Below are 26,515 nucleotides of genomic sequence, written 5' to 3'. Positions count from 1 at the left end.
CGGTTGAAGACGGTTACGTTTAGCGGTCTCTGGAGCATGTTGGTGTCGCTTGTTGTTTTCAACGTAAAACGTATACTAAAACGTATATTAAACTCTTACTACTTCACAATTGTTCGAAATTAACGACAACTGAGGACCAACTTCGGAAACATTCAAATCGCTAACTTCACATCGTTTGTGTTTAAATCGCCCCGGCAGCTACTAATAACTGACGCGAGTAGCCACAACGGTAGTGCATGATGTGCTAGGAAGGTTTATAAGTAACGGATTGTTAGTTTCTGGTGAAGAGCGCCAAAGCAAAGCAAAACTGTTGTCTAAAAGTGTGTGGATCTTCAGCCAGCAGCAGTCCAGCAGTCTACTACTAGTGATGTGCACTCGTTAGTGTATCTGCTTCGCGCCGTGGTTACCAAGGCAACCAAACATCCTCATGTGTACGCGTGTGTGTTCAGCACGCTGCTAATCCGCTGCTTCGGTCCTTAAGTGGCGTTTGGTGCGATAACGGACATTCTCGTGCGAAGCTGGAGAACCGAGGAGCTATGAAGAAGTGAGACGAGGAGAGGATAGTGTCGTCTAACACCACAGCAGCAGCAGCAGGCAGAACTCGAACCGGGCTGGAACAGAACATCCCGGGTACGCGCCAGCAACGAAGCGAGAGAAAGTGAGGAGGTCATTCCCGGCCACGGATTGATAACAACACGGACCGCTGATTGCGGGTAGACGCGCCTACTAGTCGCACACACAAAAAAAAAAAAACCGGCTCAAACACCCAGCACTTAGTGCCGTTGTCCACCATCAACAGGGCTGTTTTGATGGTTGAAGGTGTAGGTGACTCGATTCCATAGCAACAAGTGGCTTCGGTTGCCGGCCAGTATCCTTTTCCACGTGGTATCCTCTCGTCAGAAATGTGTTTGTGAGAGAGAGAGAGAGAGTGAGCGATATTGCGAACCGGCTGGCCAAAGGGGTTTGTCCGCCAAGAAGTGTAGAAGCAGCATTTTGAGCACACTCTCCCGAGTCCCGCCCAAGAAGGTCCCGCATGACCGCGTGCGCCAAGGGAATGCAACATAATTAGAGCTAATTAGCAGCAGCCGGCATCCATTCCTGCCTGTGTGTGTGTATTTGTATGGTGGTGTGCCTCATACTCAGACCGTGTACGTGTGTGTGTGTGTGTATGCCTGTGAGTGTGTGGGTGCGAGTGTGTCTGTGCGTGACCAGTGCGCGTAGCATTAATTGTTGGTGGGTTCGAGTGCAAGTGCTCGGTGGTCTCCTCGTGGCTCCAACTACAGTGACAGCCGGCACAAGATAAGCAGAAGCGTGACCCTCGTGGAAGGAGAAGAAGGAAGTTATCTTCTCGCTGACGGCTTGTGGCGGATGTAACCGGAAGTGGAGTGCGTTGTTCTACACGCTGGCGCTGGGCATGTGGCCACGGTATCGACTGTCAACGAAAGTGAACCAACTGACCAACTGCTGGTGATGCTGTCGTGCGGTTCTTCCGTTAAGTGGATTTGAATCTGAAGCTATCGAAGGAGAAAGAGAGAGAGAGAAAAGTGAGGCAACGGCCGGATACTCTCAAACAAAGCCGGAAGCTTAGAGTGCGGAAGCTAAGCTAGATAGAAGAGCTTGTAGTGCTAGAAGTTTGGTTGGATTCCCGCCACCGGAGCGGTTCTTGTTGTGTGTGTGTGCGCGCGCGTGTGTGTGATTGGTGTTCGATTCGGACGACGAATCGAATCCCAACACCCAAATCTAACGGCCGTCAAGCTGGAGTACCTATCGACAATGGATTTCGACGACGGGGACCTGAAGGACATCTGGGACACCGATCTCGATGTGGTAAGTCCGTTACTTCTACTTTTTTTCTTCACTTTCAACTCTTCCTAGGCGGAAAAGTACAGTAGAAAGTGTACCATATGGTAGCAGATTTGGGCGCAATCCGATTTAGGTTATTGCCTGGATTATGATTAAGGCTAAACAGGAGATACTAGTAGAAATTTTAGAATACTCCTGGAATATTTTCAATTGACTTCTACGGGAAATATTAAAGAAATAATGTTCAAGTTTATTGTGACGTTTAGAACTTTTAAAAGAAATACCACTCCTCGTTCAGATTGTTCTAAACCTCTACCGATTGACGCAAATGATCAACCTGACATTTGAATATTTGTCTGGTGACTAACGCATTACTGGAATTCCCATAGACACTACGCTTCTTCTGCGAACTACTAGCGGCCATGTACCGCTCCGCTTGGTTCATCATTCAAATCGAACCTCAGTAATATTCAAATGATGGCTGTTCGCGGGGGTATTCCGACTGCACACTGCCAATAGATGGACCACGTTCGCCCGCTCGCTATTAATAATAAAAATGTTTGTTTCCCCCCGGGGGCTTTGATCCATGCCTCTGGTGGTGTCCCGTCCGTTAGCTGAATGTTTTTCCAGACACACTCCGGCCACCGTGTGTGCCATGTGTGCGACGCGACGTGTCTGTGTACGGTTCTGGGTCCGTCGGGCTCGTCGGGCGTACAGTCGAAGCGGAACAGCGGGTGTTTTGGAATCTCCGCATCACCCCATCGCATCCCCGCATCGCAAGATCATGATCGTCGGCCGAGTTGGCTGGCGAGGAATGGTTTTAAGATTAGAATCGTAATGCTGTGGGACTCAGACGATCCAGAACGATGATGTGTGCGAGTGCGAGCCGATTGCCGTATACTCTGTACAGTCCGCCGTTTTGGTAAAGTAATTGAAACATGTGCATGTTGCCGCGCCCGTCCACGGAGTGCGCACATGTGCTGTACGGTTTATGAAGTCGATAACGACAACAACGATGCCGACGACGACGACGACGACGCATTGACGTACTCCGGTCGGCAGGCAATGGAAACAGAGTGCTAGATCTGGGTCATAGCGGTGACTGGCGGTGCCTCGTACCGCATAAGAAGAAGTCGAAACCCTTTTCTATACCTCTAGCCGAAGGCAAAGTCACAGTCGCCGAAGATTGATTTGGGAGTTTTTCGCCCAGCGGAAAAACTAATCAATTTTTTGGGGCAACTTCCTTCCTTCCACCATCCACTAGTCTGAATGGATCTTTCGTCTATTCTCTTCTTCCCGTCACAAAGTGAAAGTAAAAACGCGTCTTTCGCTCTGTGTCCATGATCCCTATGGAATTTCCCTCCTGCACAATACAATACGGCAACAAGTGGCTAGACCAGATTTGCCAATCGATGCTCCCGGCACAGTGTGTTGTGGGCTCATAGAACACGTGAGTTTCCGGTCTGTCCCCGAGCACCACACCGCCGCCACCGTGACGGCGACCAACCCAAGAGCGTGCGACATAAATCGATTAGCCAACGCTGATGCCTGGTGCCGACCAGCCCCGTGGACCGGACCGCACCGGAATGAAGCGTGGAAACGGATGGTGCCATGCGTTTCGTTTATCTTTCCACCACCTCGCAGAGAGGGGGGCTGCGTGCTACCCCGTGCCGCCGGCTCTTCCTACGTAAGCGACAACCGATTCCGTGCAGCCAACCGTCACTGATTGCACTTGCAGAGCTTTGGAAGCGCCCCCTTGCAGTCCGCACCGCCACCGACGCGCCTTGGCGTTAGCTTTTCCGCCTCGCGAGATGCGTTACATAGAAGCAGAGAGACAGAGAGGCAGAGAAAGAGAGGAGAGAGAGAGAGAGAGCCAAAGAGCAATAGAGAGCGCATGAGAGAGCGATAGTGTGTGTGTGTGTGTGCGTTTTTTTTTTCTTCTGTACAGTGTGTTGTTTTGGAGAAATCTCTCCATCATCCAAACCGTCCACCCCGGTACTGCTTCACCCGCCATGGCAAAGTACAATAGAAATCATGGCACCCCACCATCCCACCGTTCCCCTCTTTATGATCACCACCCCCCGGGGGGGGAGGTGGTGCGATGTCAATGGGAAATGACAAAAGTAGTAATAGTAATCACACCGAAATGCCACCACCATTTTCATCACCAACACACGACAGTCCTTCCACCCAGCCCCCGGGGGGGGCTTCTGAGGTTCACTTTTTGCTTTCTCACCGGACCGCTCGACGGTCCCCCAAATCCGGAGTGGTGGTATGGGTATGCGTGTGGTTTGCTGACCATAACACTCGGTCACGGGGCGATAGTATTGTGAAGTTGCTCTTTTGCTGCCACTAGCGGAGCGGACACTAGGAGTAGTCGCATGTCTGGGAAGTGTGGAGGAAGAGCGAGCGGTTAATTGGACCAAAAAAAAAAAATGAAACGAACGCAGAGAACGCAACCCCTGGACACACTCATTTATGTATTTCTATTAGCGCTCCTGTCGACATCACACGCACATCGACCAGTTCAGGATCAGGATTCAATTACCTGACGACCACACCTGCGAAGGGTCCTTCGGTCCCTCAGAAACGCATCCGGAACTCGTGACGATGGTGGTGGTAGCGATTGTGTCAATCGTCATCGATCGAACTGGTCTTTAGAATGTGTCGAAAGAGGAGGTGTGGCCATACATTCCATACTATAGACGTCAATTGTCCCTTTCACTTGTCCCAGACCAAGACGACGATTAGAGGAGATTTTAAACGAGGTTGTCTGTCGGCGCGAGTGGCGATTATCGCCACCGAATGGCGAATGTTCGCCAACACCCCCTGATTTGTGATTGTATTTAACTCCAGCGATACCGGGTTTGAAATCGGGATTTAATAGTTCCTGGAAGTCCGCTTGGAACAATCACCATCAATGCTCGCGTGAGGTGTGTCACAGAGCGTCAATCGAGAGGTGAGGAGCCACCTGCCGCTGCTGCTGCTACTGCTGCTGGTTCCATCCATCCATCCATCACACACATCAACCGACCGTATCAGCCGCAGCAGCAGCAGCAGCGGCTGCAGCTATCGGATACGTGACGTCCGTTGCGTGTGTTTGCAAGCGCCGGGCATTTCCCCCTTAGGGACCCCCGAAACAAATCAAAAAAAGCCCGGTCCAATCGCGCCTTTACGTAATCATGATACTCTCCTCCCCTCTGAGCGATCCGTTCCGTAATCTTATCAGGTCTTTAGGCCTTCCCTAAATCTCCGCTAATCCCGTGGACCAATGTGGACAAGTGCGCGTCCGATTTGATAGCGTTAACGCAGAGGGGAACCGACTGACCGCACCGACCGCCCGGTTGCTCCCTTTTTGTGGAGCGACCTACCAGTAAGTGTATTTGGATTAGAAAAATTGGTACTTAAGGCGTATCGTGGGGAGTTCGATGATGGTGATGATGGCGGAGGATATTGGTGGTTTGTTATTGTCGTTACGCGATAACCCGCTTGATAAGGGGCGCACTTGTTGCGTATTCCAGATAAGTTCCCGGTGGCTTTCCCATCGCCACGCCACGCCACCGGGGAATCCAAATCCTTCTAAAGCTTCTCACGCCTTTTGGGGGGAATTCCAACTAATGGTTTTTTGTTTTGTTTTTGGAAGGAAGTCGGCGGAGTACGTCAAGAGGTCGCTCAAAATTTCGCCCAAATTTGTGATCTCTATAGCGTAACCTGTCTTGGACTTTTGGGATAATATATGGGGCTTGCGGACACTTTGCAAACATGTGGAACAACGGGCTTGTAAAGTGTCTAGACACTGGCTAGCGCTGGGGGACTTTGCCGCCTTCCAAGAAAGAGCATCACAGATAGCGAGGAGGGTCTTCGGTGTGTTCAGAGGAGTCTGGATGTTGTCGAGATTGGCGATCAGCGCGTGATAAGCGTGCGTGCGCTCTCTCTCCCTCTCTTGGTTACACTATGACAGCTCATCTTATGACCTACCATACGGAGCCTGTGCTGTTGTTTGCATCCCACCACTGACGTGTCTGACATTCCGGGAATCCCTGCAACACATGATCAGCTATCGGTGCCGTAGTGTTGTGGCGTCTGGTCGGGGACTTCTCGAGAAGCCATTCGAAATGCACTCCGGTCTGCAGCAAGTGAAGGGTTCGATGTAGCGGTCATGAATGTCAAGTGACCATTATAGCCGGTGTGTTGACTAACATCGTCGGTGGTGGTTTGATGCAAGCGACTTGATAAGCGAGAGCGTGTGATATCGTCCGGTGTGTGCGCCCGGTTTTGGACCACCTGGGCTGATAATGAGCATCCGCCCGGCCGGAGGCGCCCACGTGTTGCCAATCGAATCGAATGGCTGCTGCTCAAGTGGTCCGGGAAATTACGCCAGATACGTCGCGTCAGTATCGAACTCCTCTCAGCCACCGTGTACCAGGTGTGCAGCGTTCGTCGTGCAGTTCGTACTGCCAAGACCTTCACCCAGTGGTCAGCAGTAACTTGCGCCCGATCGAACCATAGAGTCCTCTCCGTTGCTGCTCCGGGGCTGAATCTGCTGTTCGACGTGTAGCGGCCATTTGCGGTTTTGGAAGTTCCCTCAACGAAATCAGCTTTTACGAGGGGCAATCAATGGCAAACCAACGCCGGAATCGTGAGTCGACAGGCGAGCGATAAGCCACGTCCTAACCTCAACGTGCGTCGTAGTGCGCCTCTATCGCCGGGGGACTTCTTACAACATTCTTGCCCGGGTCTGACGGTCCGCCGGCCGGTGCCAGATTCCGGACGAGGGTAGATTCAGGCTTATCGCAGGTGCATTGACGGACGATGAGGTCGCCTTGGCTGGCGTCGTAGTGGTCGTAATCAATTATTCGGACGCCCTGACCGGCCAGCGAGATTATTCTCGAACTCTCCTCGAAGCACACAGCACTTTGAAAGTCCGATTTTGCTGGCGACCTTGAAGCAGCGATCGCGATGGCGCAGGGCAGTAACGCCAAAATCTCGAGACCCTGGGTTGAGGCCGATAACCGTTCCGGCGAACTTACGAGGCTTCATCTAGGTGTGGTCGTCGTCGCCACTCTCTCTCTCTCTCTCCGTTGTTGGGATTGTTCTGTCCTTGAAAACTGTTCTGGTGTGTCCGGTAATTAATCAATCTGCGGCGTGTTCAACCAGATCGGTTCCAGCGTACTAGCGCTCCTGCTCTTGGTGTATCGACAGGTGTTTGCGTATCTTGCGCTTTAATAAACGCCATTTCCTGCCTCCAAATGATTACTTTCGCCTCTCGCGACCGCCCAGGTAACGCAAGATCCACGCGAGGAGAAGACCAATCGAGCGTCGTCGATAAGCATTTGGTGAATTAGTGAGCTTCCCTTTTGGAGCTCACGACTGCCATGATAAGGCGCCTTTATTGGGATGGCGTACGACGAGTGGTGGTTTCCCTTTTTTTTTTTTGTAGCTCTACTTCCGGTTCGCTCAGAGGAATGTAGAGCAACGCGCCGTTGATAGTGATGATGAGTTGCAGTTGTTGGTGCAACACTTTGTTGCAAATACGCTGGCGCTCTTACAAGTTCCCCTTGGACTCGCATCGGACTTGTATCGGATTGGAGAGGCTTTTCAACATGTAGACACACACACGCAGACGCTGTGTGTATTTTGTTGTAGCAGCTCTCCAACAACGTTTGCGCTCCACAAACCAACCGCTCCATGGGGACTGACGCCAAGACTCACGGGGTCACGTGCCCGTTTACGAGTCAGAATACAGAAGAAGTAGCAGAGTAGCCCGAGAGAGAGAGAGAGAGAAAGAAGAGAGAGTAAATTCTTTCCCCTCCCTTTCGCCACTCGATTCCCGGTATTACTCATCCTCCAAATCCTTCCTTCTACAATGCGAATCCTACACCGACAATGTTGTCTAAGCCGTTTGAGCTGTGGTTGAGATAGAGAGAGTTGTGTCAGGTGCCGCTGCACCTGGCCGCTAGCTAATGTCTCCATGTGTGTCCATGTGGCCTAAGTATGCACGCGATGTTCTGTGTGAATACCGTTAGAAAAGGGGTGCACTACAAGCGGATCTCAGCTCAGCAGCACCCCAACGACGACGATCGACGACGAAGAATGTCTTTACAAGCGACCAAGCGACTTGGTCAGTGGACCCCACCAGGGGGAGTACTTCCGCTTCCAGCAGGAGGTCTCCCCGGTCTAATACCAACTGTGTGGGACCTGAGGGGTGCTAGGCTATTACAAGACCGCTAACACACACACTTGCACGATCACGATGATTGTTCATAGATGTTGTACGGGACTATGATTCTCTCTGCGCGCGAGTGCTGAGATCGGACCACAGACCACGACGGTATGCAAGGAGAAGAAGATGCATAGAATCGTAGAATGAAAAGGGGATAGAGAAGGAGAGAGAGAGAGAGAAAGAGATAATGAGAGAGAGAGAACAAGGCCCCAAGGGGGGGGGGGGGGGTTAGATGCATGAATCGTGATGATCGCGTGCGGCCATGCTACCAGATCGCGGAACGCACGAGTGAGTTGCGCCGTGCGCCGGCAAAGGAAATGCCTTCGCCGGCGGCGGCTTCAACAACTTCGCCCCTGGGGCGGCTGAGAGGGATGTGAAGAAACTGGGAGTGGGGAGCACACTACCAATGGTCAGTCGTACCTCTGCTGCGGTTGCAGTTGAGTAGCGCAGCAGCAGCAGCAGCAACAGATCGCAGTCTGTTGATTGGTCGCGAGGCGCGATCAAAGCGGAAGTTGAAAATGAAAGACCCACCGATCGAGTCGAGGACAAGAAGATGATGGAGAAAGAGAAAGAGAAAAAGAGAGAAAAAGAGAGAAAAAGAGAGAGAGGGAAGAGATTGTAAATTACTTTATGAATGCAGGCGAATCTACTTCCAAGTCTACGGTCTCTTCAAGCTCCTCCTCGGGACCTAGATCCACCTAACATAGCGACTGATCAGCGCAGCGCTGGGATGAAGAGGGGGGGTCGCTGAGGCCTACGAGAGAAATGCCTTCCAGCAACATACCTCCTCGACTCCTATGGAGTGTACATATGCTCCAGAGATGGCGGGGGGGGGCAACCCCCCCTTTGTAGTTGATTCGTTCGCGCACGTGTATCGCGCGCGCACCACTCCAAACCAAGTACTGTGTGTGTGTGTGTGTGTGTGTGCGCGCTTGGTGGTGGTGCAATGTTTAGTGTGACGACGGTTGGCGTGATTTACAATCCGTCATCAATATTTATTGCTTCTCCTGGGCTGCTGCTGCTGCTGCTACTTGTGCGCTCCCATTTGCCACAAGCACTTCTCTCAAGTCCAAGCCAAGTCTGGACGGAGCCCGGTACACGGCGGAACAGGTGCGCACCGCACCCGGATGTTGTCGCCGAGGTGGAGCCGTCGGTAGACATTGTGTGCGCCCGATTTGCGCCTCGCGACGACGCCCTGCAGTTGATGTACCGCAACGTTTTGATCAGAAAAACTTTCCATAAAGATCCCATAAAGTGGATTATGATCGAAGCCTTGTTGGAGGCAGTCATCGGGGTCACCCTGAACCACCTCGGGATCCCTCTGGGCTATTAGCACAGGAAGCACACGGAGTTTCACGGCTACACGATGACGGCGACGACGACCACGATCACTGATCAGTATCATGCTTGGGAGGCTTTGATCAGGAGTCGAGGTCCGGACGCTACCGTGATCGTCGTGATCGCGTATCGCGGACTTTACGCCAGTGAGTTTTGCGGGACGGTTGCAGGAGAAGCCACAGAAAACTGGAACTGCAAACCGGATTCCGGACACACCACCCTTACCCTCACTCTCTCTCTCTCTGTCTCTCTCTTTCCCTTCCCTAGCGTTTATACCAGGCATGTCCGCCTCCGCGCACCAACCACGTGTTCGCAGTGACGCTCACCGAGGCACGCCGTGACGTATCCGCTTGTACCGCGTGCTCGATCGGGCGCGCTCTCGCGATCTCACTCTCTAACCGGTCTGACACGGAGACGGTACGCCATGGCCGGGACTTGCCCAACAAGACGCAGACCAGCCGGCCGGCCGGCGAATTGCGTAAACTCCCCAATGGGACCGCAATGATACGACCTTTCGCAGAACGCTCATTTTGGCTCATAATTTATGTATTCCTACGCAGAAAGGCGGGGAGGATTTTTGAGACGGGGGGGGCAGTTGTGGTGTGTGTCCGGTGGCGTTGGTGGCGTTTCCAGAATGTGGCCGAAACCAGGGTCTGGACGGACGACCGCCCTGTGAGCGCCAACCATTTCTTGGTGGACCGCACCGAAATATGTTTGTCATTCAAACATTATGTGTGTGTGTGAGAGAGAGAGAAAGAGAGGACAAGAGAGGTACAATGTCCTCCTGGTCACGGCCACAGCCACGGGCAGCAGCAGCAACATCAACCAGATTTTTTTTTGCCTACTAATCGTCGGAAATTTGAATATGGAGAACGCAACGACGACAACAACGACAACGACGACGACGACGATTTGGGGGATTTGTCTGGCTCGCGAGAAGACCAAACACAAAAACGGGAGAACAGAAGATATTTGAAGGACAAACGAGTGCAGAAAGAGGCAGCATTAGTGTTGCCAGTTGCCCGTCCCGTCACGTGTTTCGTTGACTACAGAAGCTGTTCAAATATGGTGCTCAACAGCACTTGTTGAGTGTAAAAGTGTTTGGCAAAAAAATGAACTTATTGTTGATATGAAATCGTTTTAATACGATCAAGCTGAGAGAGAGCTTTGAAAATGATAACAGAAGGGATATTAACGATATTCTTGAGAATAATTAAACGAAGCAAATCAATCTCTTAAGTAGTAATCATTAAAAAAAACCATGAAAATTGCTATAAACCTTAAGTAAAATTCATTTGCTTAGGCGTTGGGCACAAAACAAGCATTAGATCGTTTAGATTAATCTCGCTTTCCATTGTTAGATAAGTAAATGTCAATCCATCAACCTAACAAAGAAAGTAACAACGCGATAGTCCAACGACGCGTGTATTATTAAGTAGAAAGCAAACTGAAGCACCTCGATCTCCGATCTACCGCTCATATTTGAATTATAACAATAATTATCCCTTTACGATGCGTACGGGCAAAGAAAATGAGTAAGAAAAAAAAAACAGGTTAATGAGCAACCAATTTTCCTCTCACCTCATAACCAGTCGGTTTCGGTCCGTCACATGACGGGAGGGAGTGACACTCCCTTTCCATCGTTCGGTCACTCCAAACGCTCGTTTACTAGTGCCCTTTATGGAGCGTTATGGCGTTCAATCTGGCGAGTTTCATCTTGTTTCTCCCACCCCCGTTTGCCGGTGCATTTCCCAGCCGCGCGAGACCCCAACGATTAGCCGAAAAGTCGGTTTGATATCCTCCTTTGGGGAGCGGCCGCCATGGTGATACATTTTCCCGCTTTTCACTTGGTCTTCGTCGTCCCATTTTCCCGCTCCGGACTCCACAATAAATCGTTTTCCCTTTTTCTTCAATTGCACTGTTGTTGTAACGGCGTTCGTCGTCTGTGTGTATGGATCGGATTTTTCTAAAAATACAGCCACCATGCTGGTGGTGGTGCGTAGGTGTGTGCCGCGGGCGACGATAGCCAGAGATTGGAAAAGATGATAGGCCAGTCAGCGAGGGAGGCAGGCAGGCGGATATGACATAAACAAAACATTGGAGTTTTTCTTCTTTTGGCGGAAAAAAAATCGACAAAAAGACAAAAGACAAACACTAGAACCAGTGAGCGTGATCTCTTGGGTGGGGGAAAAGGAGGGGAAGGGGGGGAATGAGAGGTGAATTGAGGAGTGATTGCAGCGCGCGACTTACACGTACGTTTGACGAATCTCTCTCTCACACACACTCTCTTTATCGAAATGCAGCTTGCGGATGAAGTTTTCGGCTGGAGCCAAAAATAGCCTTCCCGGGAGGGAGGGAGGGAGGGGGAGGAAAAGCTTTCACCATTCCCCCCGCACCGGGGGGGACCGCAGATCATCGACACAGATGGCCAGCTCGGAGATCGATCATCATCGATCGTGCTTCCGCCACTCTCAGTCTCCTTCTTCTGCTTCTCTCGCGTCGCGTTGTGTCTATTTTGAGCTCACATCACACGCGCGGCCACCGGATTTCAACTCCGGTCCGGATTTTCAATGGTCAACTCGCGGATTGCATGGTCCCCCTCCCACAACCTTCCACCACCCCGATCCACTGGCATTTTGCCTTCCGCAAACTTTCGCCGGACGCAGCGGCCACCGTTTTTCGGGCACCCTCCCCAGGTGAATGCACTTTTTTGCGAAGCACTTCACCTCGTACACACACGCACACACACACACACACATACACACACTTTTCACACGTTTCCGTGTGTGTCTCTTTTTATGGTGGAAATTTCCTTTGGAATGATTTTCTTCTTATTTTCTTATTTTTTTGTCAATTTCATCCATTTTACTTGAGCAGCATAGAGGAGTAGTGCGCATAATGGCGACGAAACGCGATCGCAAGGAAAGGAGGCAGAGTCCCTTCACCCCCGTAAAGGGGGGGGGGGGGTACTTGTTCGGAAATTTAAATAAATCGATTTCATGCTCTTCACGCGCAGCACCCGCATGACACGCTTTTCTGACGCTTGTCTATTTCATTTATTTTTATTTCGCAAACTTTCCAGCTACCTCGCCACGGCGGTGGTGGTGCCCTGGCCTGGTATGGCCTAGCCTGGCCTGGAACACCTCACCGTGCGGAGCAGTAGTTGGGTTTCTTTTAAATTTTAGTTTTGCATTTCAACTCCCGGGTGCTGCTTGGTTTAAACATGCTGTTGCTGCTACTGCTGCTGCTCTCGTTTGTTTTATCACTATTTACTACCTCGTCAGTCACAACATTATCACTTTTCAACCTCGTTTTTCCCTTGTTGTTGCTGCTGCTGCTGCTGCTCAGGGAAGGAGGGAGTGCGTTGTTCGCATTTTTCACCTCGATCGGTTCCATGGCATGACAGCTCCGAGCTCCGGCAGAGCAGGAAGGGGCGCTGGTGCACACCACATTTGGTTTGCTGAAATGCTTTTGCAGACTTGCATATAATTACTTTTAATTTTTCCACCCCACCAGCACCAGGATCGTTCGTTGGTTGGTTGGTTGGTTGGTTGGTAGGCTGGCATGTCATAATGTCTGACAATTGACACTAGTCCTCATCTCCGTCTGGCGTCTCCGTCGATCGACGCGAGATGATGATGATGGTTGGCAGAGTTTGTTGCTAATTTTTTTTGTCGCCTCTGCGTCAGGATGGCAACAACATCTATGTCACTGCATTCCTGACCGATGTTGTCTTGACGTGTCGACGGGATGCATTCACAAACCGCGGAACGATAACAGCGCCTGGTAACAGCGCGCGACGCTGCAATCAAAACCAAATAGACAGCGTCTCGACGCCGTTGGAAGGAGCGCTCCTTGCAGCAGAGAGAAGAAGGAGTAATAATGCTGACGGATGACAAATTCGGAGAACACGTCGCACCGTCTGAGAGCCTTTTCATCTTCTCCTTCTCCTGTCGAGAATTTTAAATGTTAGCTTTTTGCTTGTCTCTCTGGAACATGCATTTTGCATACAACGATGACGATGACGAGACGAGGAAGTGGCGCTTCCTGGCTGGCTCATCATTTTAAGGCAGCAATCACTCTAACACGATCGCGCACTGACTGACTGACGATCACCCGTCGTGCGCGTCATTACGATCATTAACCGGAGATTAACTCGAAGCCAGCCAAAGGGAGTGGACCGGGGTGTGACCGGGGACATATTTCAATTTATTTATGCTCCCTCCTACCTGTTGATATTCATTCATTGAAATGCTTTATGCTTAATGTGTTCCTTATACTGCTGCTGCTGTTGCTGCTATTGAACAATAGAATGTGCTGCGCTACCACACACCGGTAATCGTTTTTATGATCCACCCCTTCATATGTTGTGCGCCTGCAAGTGGTTGGAAGTTGATTAGTATGCTTGCGAGCTTGCCAACGACAACCATTGCTGATGGTCAGTCGGCATTCGGGATCCCATCCCTCCCAAAAGATGGATACTAATATGCGGGGATGATGATGCCTTCCGTTATCCCCGAGGTCTATGCTAATTATGAATGCTGCTATAAAAATTCCCATAAAACCACCCTCTCTCTCCCCCCTTCCATCCGGGCTTTTCTCTGTCCGCATCGGCACTTTCACTGCTTTGATCGTGAGCGCGCGAGCGAAGATCATTGCGCGAGGATCCTCTTTCCATTCGCAACCGCGACATTTGCCATTTGCGTCATCTACACACACACACACACATGTATGTGCCAGCCTGCAGTGCAGAGAGTGTGCGCGGCGCGTGTTTTGTCTGCCGGTGCGGGTGATTAACGATCGGGGAATCGGGCAGTCAATCAATCAAAGGGATCCGAAGAGAGGAGAAGAGCAAAAGAGGCACGCGATGCCGCTGATTTGCGCGCTTTGTTCAACCAGGGAGCATCCAAAGAAAGAGAGAGAGAGACGCTTCGCATCTTTCCTGATCCTAAATCTCGGACCCGGGGAAACGATGCCGCATTGAAGCACGCCGATCGCCGCGCATCATCATCATCGTCCAGCGGTGATCGCAACAGGTGGATTCGTTGACCTTTCACTTACCAGTTTGGCGGTTTTTTTTTGGGGTGAATCTTCGGCATCTTTGGCTGCTTGGGAAACTGGAAACCGAACTAACTGGTCGACGAGAGTCGAGACGCAGGGGACGTCGATTTGATCGCTCGCTCGGTTTTGATGTTGATGAATGTTTTAATATTAATATGAGACACAAATTAGATGCTTCATGCGATGCTGCGTGTGCTCTCTCGCTCACTCTCTCTCTCTCTCTCTCTCTCTCGTGACCAGTTTTTTTTTAGGAAGGAAGAGGAAAAACGAGAGAAGATAGCGACCTTTCCTCACTTGCTTTCGTGCCGCGTCTTGTGCAAACATTCTCCAACCACTCCAACGTTTGCTGGAGTCCGCCTGCGATGCTAAAGCATGGGAACCATCGTTTTCGATGGTGGCCGGAACGCCCTTTTGACCTCTCGCTCGCGTGCGCGCTCTCACCCCTCTGTTGCAAAAGGTGAACCAAGTGAACCCGGGCCATGTTCTGCCTGGAGCAAGCGGATTGCTTCTTCTTCTTTGGTGCGGAAGATGCGATCACCGGTTTGGTCCGGATTCCCTGGGCGATCTAGCGGTGCCTTACTGCCTCGTGAGATCCATGGAACCGCTCCCAGCAGCCTCGAGACTCCCAACTCCAGCTCCAGATGCGCCACCGTTTTCGCGCTCCATCAGAAGCAGCAGCTGCTACTTTAGCATCTGTATAATTGGGAAAAAGGGCTTTTCCCGGGGCCAAAAGATCGTTTCTTTCGCTCTCTCTCTGTCTCTCTTTCTCTCTCTCTCTCTCTCTCTCTCTCTCTCTCTCTCTCTCTCTATCTATCTCTCTATCTCTCTTCAAAACCTAACTTCAAGATCCATTTGGTGCGATCTTTCGGGGAGGCGTTTACGGTGGATTTTGACGGTGAGTTGATCTGGAATGCAATCAACCTCTTTTCGGACCAGCGCCCTATAGCGGAGTCCAAACCACCACCACGACCACCACCCCTTTTCCGACCTCGTTTGGGGCTTTGTTGGGCCGGAAATTAGGAAATGATTCTTCGCTCCAAGGGGAGCCTCATTCGTTACGCACCGCGCGCAGGGTTTGCGAAATTTTCGGAAAATTGCAAACAGCACACCAGTGGGAAAGGGAGGGGGGGGGGGGGAGCAGGGAAGAGCCACATAATTGAGTTACGCAGATGGTCGCGCCACGCGGCGCTCGAAATGTGTGAACTGGATTTCGGTTCTCGCCCTTCGATGCGTCCGCCAAGGTCCACTTCTCAGTGGCGATCACACACGTCGATCTAGATCGCGATGTGTGTGTGTGTGTGTGTGTGTGTGTGTGTGTGTGTGTGTGTTAAGTGTGCTACATTAAAAAACACAGATAGAAAGAGAGAGAAAGAGAACAAGTGTTAAGCCGTGCTATCGAGGCTGTCCAATTTACATCCGAATTGAATGGACATTCCGACGCCGAAGTTTATTCTTTTTGTCATTTGTCCAAAATGGGGAGGAAAATTGGGCTTTTCCGAGGTGTCTAGTGATGGACAATGGGACATCGCGTGCGCACACGAGTGTTATGTTAATGAATTTTTAGGCCGCGTGGGGGGAGGGGGACCGCACTTTGCATTGAATTGAAGCACCACCACCATTAGTGGGCGCCCGATTCTGGTCTGGACGTCCTTCAGAGGCGCCATTAATAGACCATTGTCGACGTCAAATTTCCGAATTTATTACGTCGCGTCACATCGGGGCAGATTTGTGACAAATTATTTTAAAATGTCCGCCCTTTCCTGCGGTGTTTTGAAACCGTTGATCATGATGATCGGAACATTCTGCATCTCCGGTCCGATTAATTCGTAATTCGATCCGAACCCCAACTCCCTTCGAAGGAGTTATAATTGAAAACAGAAACCTGTTTTAAATATCTCGTACGCAGTAGTCCTGTTGTCCTGTATGTGCGTGTGTGTGTGCATGCATTTGACCTGCACCGGTGGCGTAACCTTGTACCATTTTATTGACTCTCGGCGGCCCTCGGACGCCCTTTGCACCTCGCTTTCTTCTTTCCATGCCCATCCATGGCTGGAACCATAAATCGTAGATGAGGGGGACAGTGAATGGGGGGGTCCATCGAGCGTGTAACTAACAATTAGCCAGCGTTTCCAGGGGCCCCCGGGGGCACTCTTAGGTATGCTGTACTACTTCCCTTTACGCATCCATCATCCCCATAATTAGCAGCGATGCGAACGAGATTCTGGGACTCTTTCTCGGCGGGGCTTTGGTTGTCAGACATCACCCTTATAGATAAGACTCGTGTGCGTGTGTGTGGAGATGTCTTGATCTCCTTGAAGGTAGTGGCTAAGGTATGGTGGCAAAGGCGGGAGGTACACAGACGTCCTTCAGCGTCGTACACGCATGTCTACGCCTCACGCATGTGTGTTGCTGTGGCTCTGTCACCTCCGCTGCGAGTGCACTCACGAAGGCGGGATGCTCCAAAACCTGTTCCGTCGCCGGTGACCTCTCCCTTCCTTCCTCCAGAGACTATGCGTTGGCCATAAATTCGTGAAGAAGCCGGCCGGCAGACGATCAGGTTCAGCGCATGGACTGGACGGGCGCGCGCCTGACCGACCTGACATTAAACTTACATTATACGGCCGGCCCGGCCGCCGCAGAGTTGTTGTCCAGCACCAACGGCGACAGGGAGACATCTAGTTACCGGGGGTCCCAATCAAAAACTCATCGCTATCGCGGTTGACCTCGAAGCTGTTGTTGACAGTACTATATCCCGTATTTTCCACATTGCTGCACTCACTGCTGCTGTCCCTGAAAAAAAAAAAACAGCGCAGAACCTCAATTGGGTATCACCTGCTGGAGCACTGGAGGCGCAATTTTTGGACCAAAAATTTGGACGCAATGCGCAATACTCCGATAACGAATGTACCGGGCTGTCTGTTCTGGTTGTTTCTGGCCGTGTGATAGTTGACGAAACGGACGTACTACTTCATCATCGTCGTCATCGCACGAGATACAACCCGAGAGACCGAGTGCACTTGACACAAGCAGCTAGAACCTCTGTTGGTAATGATGGCCTATCAATTAGTCTCGAAAACAGCAACAACGCCCAGGAACGCCCAACGGACCATGTTTCCTCCAACAATACCACACACGCGGACGACCATCATCATGTTGCGCCCCCCTCCACTGTCCCCCCTTTGGCTCTCGAAGGTGTCTGTCGTCATTTGAAATCTTTCAATTAATTGATAAGCGCTAGCGCCCGGGTGCCTTCTGCACTTTTTTGTCTCGAGACACCTTCCCATCGCGCCGCCTCGGGGTGCGGCTGAGATCAAACGGGATACGTCATGGCCCCTGTAGTGTCACCAACACCAGGTGGCGATATCACCGCCCAGGGTTTGATGTCCACGCCGAAACGCCGTTAAATGACGCTGTTATGTCACTGATAAGAGAGAGAGAGCATACCGCACCGTGCGGTGCCTCCGTATCCTAGAAGAACGGCCCTGGCAGTAGTCGTGCTGATACCTTTTCGCTCGCTGAATCGATCAATCGCTGATCAATCAAATCAAGCGTCTGCTCTTGCATCTTGCCGCACCGCCTCGCGCCGTCTGCCATCGATGACTTCATCGCCGTCGTGTGATGTTCATTTTTTCGCAAAGTTCCGGCAATTGCGAACATACGGGACCTCCCAGGGACCGACCTGGGTGTGATCGATGGTTATCAGCGGGCGCGCCCCTCTCCCCGGACCTTGACATGATTTGTGCTTCATATTTAATGTCGCGCCTGGTTCCGAGGAAAACTCTCGGCCACAGAACACAGTAACGAAGACGGGAGGATGAGGTGACCACCGGTTTGATTATCACATTCAATGGTAGCATGGCGTAAATGACCCAGAACGTCGTCGCCCAGAGGCTAATGAGGTCCCGGAAATGGACGTCCGTCCACGTGCCCCTCGGTGGGTTGTCTGTCGCGGTCCGGGAGTGGAGCACAGAATAATCGAGTAACCTCGGCGGTAATTGGGCAAACGATTGAGCAGGTTTATGCAACTCGCCCGTCATATCAGTGGCTGTGAATCTTAAGTGAATATTCATGTACACACATACACACACTGATATGATCGAATTTGATTTCGATCGCCGAAGACAAGAATCGCGCGCCTCTTGTCCGGCCGTTGCAAGGTCTTCTCGATGGCTCTACGACAACAAGACGCAGTATCTGATTCAGATCTGCATATCTAACTGAGCTCATTCAATGAATCAACCATAAAAATGCCATGAATTCCTCCTGGGTGGGGGGGGAAGTGCAATGTTTACGCCGAGCGTGTCCAGGTTTTTGTATAAAGTGCGTGCCATTTGGTATCACTTTCGCCAAAAAAAAATCCCCCTCAAAAAAGGTCACGACTTGCCAGCGCAATGTGGGAAACATCAGTCGTTGATGTTGTGACATAGATCCCCCCCGAAAAACGGGACAAAAAGGTCCGCGTGGACCTTCTCCTCGTACGTGCGATCATGTCTAAACATCCTATTCGCGGTACCTGAGGTGCGGACCTTACTTTCGCTCAGGCACAGGCGAAGGACGATGGACACCGGAATGGTACCGAAATGGCGAAGAGCAAAACCTCGTCCCCCCCCTCCCGGGCCTTAGATAACAAGCACTGATGGTGGGCAAGAAGCCCACTCCAACCGTCTGCCAAATTGGCGTCGCCATTTGCTCCGCCATTGTGCCGCCTATTGCGCACTGAGGCCACATTACATCACCTCAGCTCCTCCAAGAAGCGCCAGGAACAGGTGTGGGAACACAGTGCTCCTCCTCAACCTCCTTCTCCTCCTGCTTCTCCTCAGTTTAGTTAGTCAGAGAGAGAAAGAGAGAGAGAGAGAGTCGCAATCAGATCACCTGATTGCCATGGTGTTCAGCTGAGAGTGAGAGCGAGACATGTCACTGTCCCAACTTCCTCGACGATTTCGCGGCTGTCACTCCAAACCACCGCGTGGGTCATGAGTCCATTCTCGACACCGAGCAACATGGCGCATCTTCTTGCGGTACCCTCCCCGGGGTTGGATCGCACACCGCGAACCGATCGAACCACTCTAATCCTCCAAGTCCAAGTCCTAGTCACTACTACAAAGTGACAGACAGAGTCGACAGAGTCACGTTTTGTACCTCGGAGAGGTGCGGTTGCGGTGTTCTCGCGTTGCTCCAAATGCTGGCACACAACACCACCACCACCATTGGGGTTGCTCCTTTGCCTTCTTCTTCGCCAACAGCAAAGCGATTATTATGTCGCAATGTTTTTTTTCTCTCTCTTCTCGCTGTTGTTGCTGGTGTTGCTGTCCCGGACCAGAAATTATCCTCTCCCTTTGGGCTGGGTGAAAGTACCTCGCTCGTGGTGCCGCCGGCCATGGTGGTCCCTCTCCGTCGGAATGTTACGAAATATTGGCCAAGCCAATCGATCGGCTGAAGGAACGGAAGGGAAGGGAGGGAGGGTGCGTTAGATGGTTACGTGTCGTGGTCACGCCGACGACGCCATGGCTGCACGGGCCAACCTGCGGGGCCAACCTGGTGGAAACTATGTCAGCAGAACTAGACCCACAAGACAACATTCTCCGAGCGAGCGAGCGAGCGAGCGTGCGATCGAGGGAATGAATCGCTTTCGTTCAAAGAGGTGTCGCGCGCTTCAAGGCGTCAGCGCAGCGCAGACTCCAAGACCTGAAGATGGTCTCTATAACTCGAACGCTGGTCCAGGGGACCCGGAAGGCGGGGTAGGAGTTGTGTACCTCGATAATTGGTCCCTCCAAACACAGGCGCACAGCACTAGCCGCAAGACTGGTCAAGTGCTCGCTAGAACAACACTGGCGTTGATGCGTTGCCTCATCCAGACGGTATCCAGAACCTACGCTTTGCAGGCAGACAGTCGTATACCGGCTAGAGAAGCATTCTTCCAAGCCTCGCTGACTCCACGGTCTTAGTGTGTGTGTGTGTGTGTTTGCACTGTGCACTGAAGCCCATCAAGTTCTTCGATCCAGCGGCCGCTGCTCAACGGAATGTTCGGAACTCCTCCTTCGGACAAGAAATCGAGTAAAAAAAGCCTTTTAATCAACCACGGCTGGGTTAGCGTGGCGGAACCTAGACCAGGGAAGGCCCGAGGAATGGCCCCTTGGTGGAAACGCTTTTCTAATTGGTACCTTCGGGAAAAACCGTTTGCCTTGCGGCCGTCGTCCGTCCGTTCGTTCGCCGGCCGGCCATTGCATGGTTCCGTGGTGGGATTGATCGCCGAAACGTCTTAATATTTGCTCACACCAACCGACCGAGGCTGAGGCCAACAAACCTGGTGTGCTGTAACCCGCCTTTCCTTCCGCCAGTTCCCTTTCCTCACTCTCACTAGGGAGTGGCTGGTTTCGGCCGACTTGGCCGAACGATTCATCCTGGGTGCGCGCGCGAGCAGCTCACTCGCTATGCTAACGATCTTCGACGAACCGAGCCGAGGGTACAGCCCAGTGTCTGGCTGAGGTCAGAGAGAGAGAGAGAGAGAGAGAGAGAGAGAGAGAGAGAGAGAGAGAGAGAGAGAGAGAGAGAGAACCTCGGGAGCGATGTAGAAGACGAGCTTAATGGGTAATAACAGCAATTAGAAGTTATCTCCAAAGCCTATAACACGCAGATTGACCCGCTTCGCTGGAGCAGGTCCGTTCTAGTCGTTCCTTCTTCTTCTTCTTCTTTGTCGTGGTTCCGCCGACTCCTCGGTTCTCTCGTTGGTGCCGCGGTGCTTTGGTGGTTTACTGAGCCATGAAAAGAGAGTCGGAAGGAGTGCCCGGAATCTATACAGACTGCCTGCTGGTCGATCCTGCGTATCGCCTACATAAAAAGGGAATTAACACCTCCACCACAAAGTCTCCACCTCGTCTTTAATGCGTCCAGTGTAATGACTTCCCTCCCCAAACCCCTTTCGGATGATTAATTTCATTTGTACAAAACTCCGCAAAGAGGCATCAAGAGGCAAATGCAATGTTTATGCAACCGATAAACGGTTGCCACATAAAATGTGTGGTCGGTTTGCGTTATCGCGATCCCGCGATTGCCTAATAGTTAGGTGCGAGGCTCTCGCGGGTGTTCAATATTGCCCCCCGGGGGTCGATGTTGCAGTTTTCGCGCACGTGCTCCCGTGGTCCCCGAGGAGAGGTGAGGCTTATCAGCATCGGTCGTTTGCAGAACGAAATGGTTGCTACTGATTAGCGCGCACCAATCGAGCGGAGGCGTTTGGAGGTCTCCGAGTACGCGCGAATAATTCGATGATGATGGTGATGACGATGATGATGGCCGTGGTGGTTCGCGCAGGTTAATTAGGTGCGCCCTAGTGCGCATGGTTGTGACCGCGCTGTGGTCCACGATCCGCGATAAGTGTTGCCGGGATAGGCTAAGGACTAAAGTCACTAAGGCGCTTTGCGTTGCCAACGTTTAACACTGCTCTTAATCCACCACATCTCATCCGCTGGCTTCAAATGTCTCTCACGAGAGCCTTTCCAGATGCATTATTCATCATTCATCGCGCATATGCACCCAGATTCCTGAGTCTACACATCGGAAGGCCCAAGATTCCCAGGAAGTTGAAGCCTCGAGCTACAGAATCGACACGATCAACTATCGCTTTCTGTTGTTGCTGGCGTCTTATGTGTGTGTGTGCTGGTACTGGTGCAACAATGTTGCAACTCGAGTGTTGCTGCTCGACGAGTGCATTTCACCCAAATATCTTGAGCCGCATGCCAATGCCACAATGGCAATGGCGGTTCGTTGCTGGTGCTGAAGGCGGAAAGTGAAGTCTCCTCTTACCACCGTGTGGCCTTCTCCTTTCATTCCTCTCTCTCTCTCTCTCTCTCTCTCTTTTCCTCTCTTTCTCTTTCTTTATCCTCCTCTTACTTTCTCCTACGCGCGCGGTATGCTGGTTTTTGCGGAGGAGATAACCTTAGCCAAGCAAGCGACCAACCCTCTGTGATGATGGTGGCCCCGAGTCGGTCGGTCGGTCCCAGGTCTGTAAACGGAATGAACTGAAAACATGGAGCCACTTGAGCAGCCCACATTGTGTGTGTGTGTGTGTGTGTGTGTGTGTGTGTCTGTATTTGGCATTCAAGCGGCACGGGGTGACCTCAGCCATTTCCCGCTGGCCGCGGTTTTAGTAGCGAAAAAGAGAGAAAAATGGTGGCTACAACCCCATCCCTGCTCTACTACCGACGATGCAAAACACACCAAAAAAAAACGGAAATATCCGGTGAAATGTTTTGACGTGATAGGTGTGTAAGTGTTCATGTGTGTGTCTATGGTAGTTCACCTGAAACGATAGAAAGTACTTTCGTTTACTTTCGCAACGAAATGGCGCGATGAAGCGCGACTGATGGTGACCCCTCGGATCTAGGTGTGCGCGTTAGATCTAGAGCAGAGCCAGAGGCAAAGGCAAAGCGCTTCCCAAAAGGCTGCAAAGGCAAACAATCAGGGACAAAGAATGGCTGTTTGATCCGCACCGAGTACCGCTCCGGTCTCTCGAAGATGAAGATATCGCAGCGAACGAGAGCCTTTGATTTGATGTCCTCTTTTGTCGAGTCGCGATCGGCTTAGACTACATTAGGAGGTGCTCTGATTGCCTCGAAGCTCGAAGGCCATCGAAGCGATCTTGGTTCATTAGCAACATAAGCCGGTATTTACGCAATCGCCTTTTTTGGGGGAAATTCGAGGTGGACCAAGCGCACGAGCTGGAATCTGGAGACTTATATTGTTCCTAAGCCCTCGCTAAGACGTCTCCCAGGGCATGTCTTCGATAAGATCCTCTCTGGCACACCTTAGAAGAAGAGAGCACACAGCACACAAGCGAAAGACGTATGCGATCGTCGACCACGATCGCCGTGATGATGCACCACCTCCAATGGGGGTAACAGCAGCATAAGCAGAGATGGTCCCGGTGCTGGAAGAATGTTGCCGCGTTAATTTATGTTGAGCATTTTTCTTCGGCCTTCAGCGGCAGCGACCTCCCGTTGTGAGGATTCCCGACCGGCAGAACCTGGTTGCCCTCCACACCTGGCTGCCCGCTGCCCAAGTCAGGATCAGGCTGATTGCAGAGCCGAGACCGAGGTGTTATCATAATTATGAGCGACCAGTCATGCCAGTGTGCGGCCAGCGTGAAGAATGCTGCACTCAAAATGAGCTGCTAATTGTTCGGAGCTGTCCATGTGCCGTGCCGTGCCGTGGTGAACCAGTTTTTGGCCACGAAATTCGGTAGGCTCGGGAAGCTCCCAAAGCGAAGCTCGATCCCGAATTGTTACATATTATGTTACCCCCACGATCGGAAAGAAAAAAATCCGTCCGGCCAAATTCCGGTTCTCTCAATGCAGTAGAGGGTTCGTTTTTTTTTTTAGAGGAAGAAGAAGAGACCCCAAGAGGACCCCCTGGGCCGGCGGACCCCCCGTCCCGGGACGGGCGAATATTTATTTATTCAAATCAAGAATCGATGCTCCTGCGCGCAGGGTCCGCACCTGTTCCAGCTTCCGCCGGAGACCACGCAAAGGAGGCCGCTTGGAGGCCGTGCCGTGGCCTCGCCTAGGGCCAGGAATCTGGCCTCGCGCGTCCGGTCCCCGGGGGCAGCGATTATCATATCGCTTTTTGTTCCCTCCTCCGGCCGGCGGCGATCAGCTCCGCGGTGTCTAGGCAGATGCCAGTGCCATCATTAGTGATATCATCGGGTGTGTCGGGATGATACAGCGTGGAACCGGTTCTTGGCAATCCAAGTGGCCGGCAACGGGGGTACAAGATCATCCTCTCAGGTTCAGGTCCCACTTCTTCTTCAGGTCGATTCAGGAATGCAGTCACTGAGGGCTGCTGTGCCCCCGGCTGGTGATGTTGCAGAGACCATGCCATTTGCCAACCTGTTCGCCCGGGTGGTAGGGGGGTGCTGCATGCTACAGCACCCATCTCGATGTTCGCTAGATAACATACTTCACACCAGGTGTACCCAGGGGGTGGGGTGATCTAGGGAAATTTGATCGATACCCGATGGAGTCGTGTTTCACGATTTTGGACTCTCCGCCGTGGCGTGGCGTGGCGTGTCGTGGCGTATCGATCCGGACTCGCTTTGATTGCAAATTCGGACAAGGCATCGATGCCGTTCCGAGAACACGGGAACCGTGCACCGCCGGCATTCAATCCCGTTCTTCAGCCGTTCCGCTCGATTACTTGGCTTTAGGGAGCCATTTGATCTATCGACCTACACACATCGGGGCTTATACCCCCGATGGTGGCGTGGTGCTGCCGTTTGAAAGGTTCTCGAAGGGTTTATGGGCGATTAATTCTCACCAGGCAGCCAATAGGTCGTTTTTTTCAGCGGTGGGGATGAAAATCCGAAGAGGGTGTATCACTTTCAGCTTAACCACACGCTTAGCCCTAGACCTAGGAAAGTGGAACTTGGCGAAGAGGGTTTAGCGGTACTCTCTAGGTCCGGGACCAGACACTTCCTCTATGAACACGCGCGAGCTACGAAGAGAGTCAATCGAGTCAAGGGGTACAATCTGTCACCCTAGAGAGAGAGAGAGACCGTCTTGTACTTCAACTGATCAGCTTTAGCAAGAACTTGGAAGAGACTGATCCAAGTCTCCCGAGGAGTCTTGAGAAATGGGCGCATATTTCCGTTATGTGTCATCGAGCAGAAGGGTGTAGCGCGTTGTAACAACAACGCAGACACACGACACAGGCGTCTACCTACACCCAGGACACCTACTGACACCCGAGTGTTTCGTCACTTTTATAATTGTTCCGCCTTAGATCGGTGCAGACGGCGACGGCGACGGCGAACCTTGAATCGGAGGCGTCGTCGTCGTCGTCGTCGTCGACGTTGATCCGAGCACGAAGTAAGGCGAGAAGCTGTAAACGATACCCGAGGGAGGGACCACTCCACCAGGAAAGTGATCGCCGTGCGGCTCGCTTCGCGCGTACACGGCAATTTACGTTCTTAACGCATAATTACGTCCCTCGATCGCACACCACTCCTCCCGGAGAGGCCAGCGATGATCCATCTGGCGGCGGTGCAGATCACGCCGTCGTCACACTTTCTCTCCCGTGATCCCGTGATCCCGCGAGCGGATTGCGGATGTGCAGAGAGAGAGACAGAGTGCACTACGATGATGATGATGACAAAACTCTGTCTCTCTCTCCCTTTCGTGCTCTCTACCCTCTAGGGCGACCGCAGTCCCCAGTCCTAAATACCAAACCAGGAGACTCTAGGTGGCGATAAATGCCACGACGGTGAATGTTGGCATCCGCTCTCATCCAACTCCCCCGAGGGCGAAAAGGGAGGATTGCAGCATCCCTTGTCGAAGCAGAAGAAGACACACGTACGTCGTGGTGCCGTGCAGCTAATGGATTTTATTAGAGGCGAGCGGCTCACCGGGAGTCCTGCCCCGGTGATGACGTCCATGCAAATACCTGTTTCGTGCCGGATTGACTAACGGCGATGCGATGCGCGCTCCGCGTTGACTCCCGGATCGGTCGTCCGTTCGTTACGGGTTACGCTAGACTTTGCGTCGTCGAGCGTCGCGAGTCGAGCCAAATGCCGAGGATCATCATCATCATCGTGGGAAGCAGGCAGGTTGGTTGGTTGGTTGGTTGACCTTCATTTCGGTACGGGACTCCTCAGGGGTTATGCCACATACCGATTGACACTATATGGGGGCCTAATGGATTATGGTCTGGCCGAGGAGCCCGTTGCCGCGGAGAAAGGGCAAAGCGAAGATGCGCAGACCTGGTCTCTTCCTGGGAACTGGCTTCCTGGGAACATGACCATGACTCATGAGAGACAGAGAGAGAGAGAGAGCGCCCTTTACGTCTGTAACAGCACGAGCACGAGCTTGAGCTTTGATCCTTCTGCTCCTTCTGCTCCTTCTCCTTCTTCTGCCAAATGATCAGCTCGCTAAATGATTCAATTAATCGAATCAGTGTTCGAGGCTCGTCTCTTCTGCCCTTAATCCGCGATCATCATTTCGAAGTCAATTGATTACAGTGACCTTACCGCACCACCAACCGGCCACCAGCACTCTGTCCTGCGTACGCTCGGCTATACAGCCCGGTAAAGATCGTGCAGAT

General features: G+C 52.0%; 1 protein-coding gene across 2 annotated transcripts in view; it reads left to right on the top strand.

Moving 5' to 3' along the window:
* Positions 1-26,515, top strand: part of LOC125956297 (cyclic AMP response element-binding protein A) — a 90,892-nt gene continuing 64,377 nt past the window's right edge. For both annotated transcript variants that reach the window (XM_049688028.1, XM_049688027.1), the window contains exon 1: positions 1-1,827. In XM_049688028.1, coding sequence (XP_049543985.1) covers positions 1,774-1,827 — 54 coding nt within the window. In that variant the 5' untranslated portion in view covers positions 1-1,773. The remainder of the gene's footprint in view (positions 1,828-26,515) is intronic.

This window comes from Anopheles darlingi, chromosome 3 (assembly GCF_943734745.1).
Source record: "Anopheles darlingi chromosome 3, idAnoDarlMG_H_01, whole genome shotgun sequence".
Taxonomy (NCBI): domain Eukaryota; kingdom Metazoa; phylum Arthropoda; class Insecta; order Diptera; family Culicidae; genus Anopheles; species Anopheles darlingi.
Note: the sequence above shows the minus strand (reverse complement) of the source record. Positions and strands in the feature narration are given on the sequence as shown.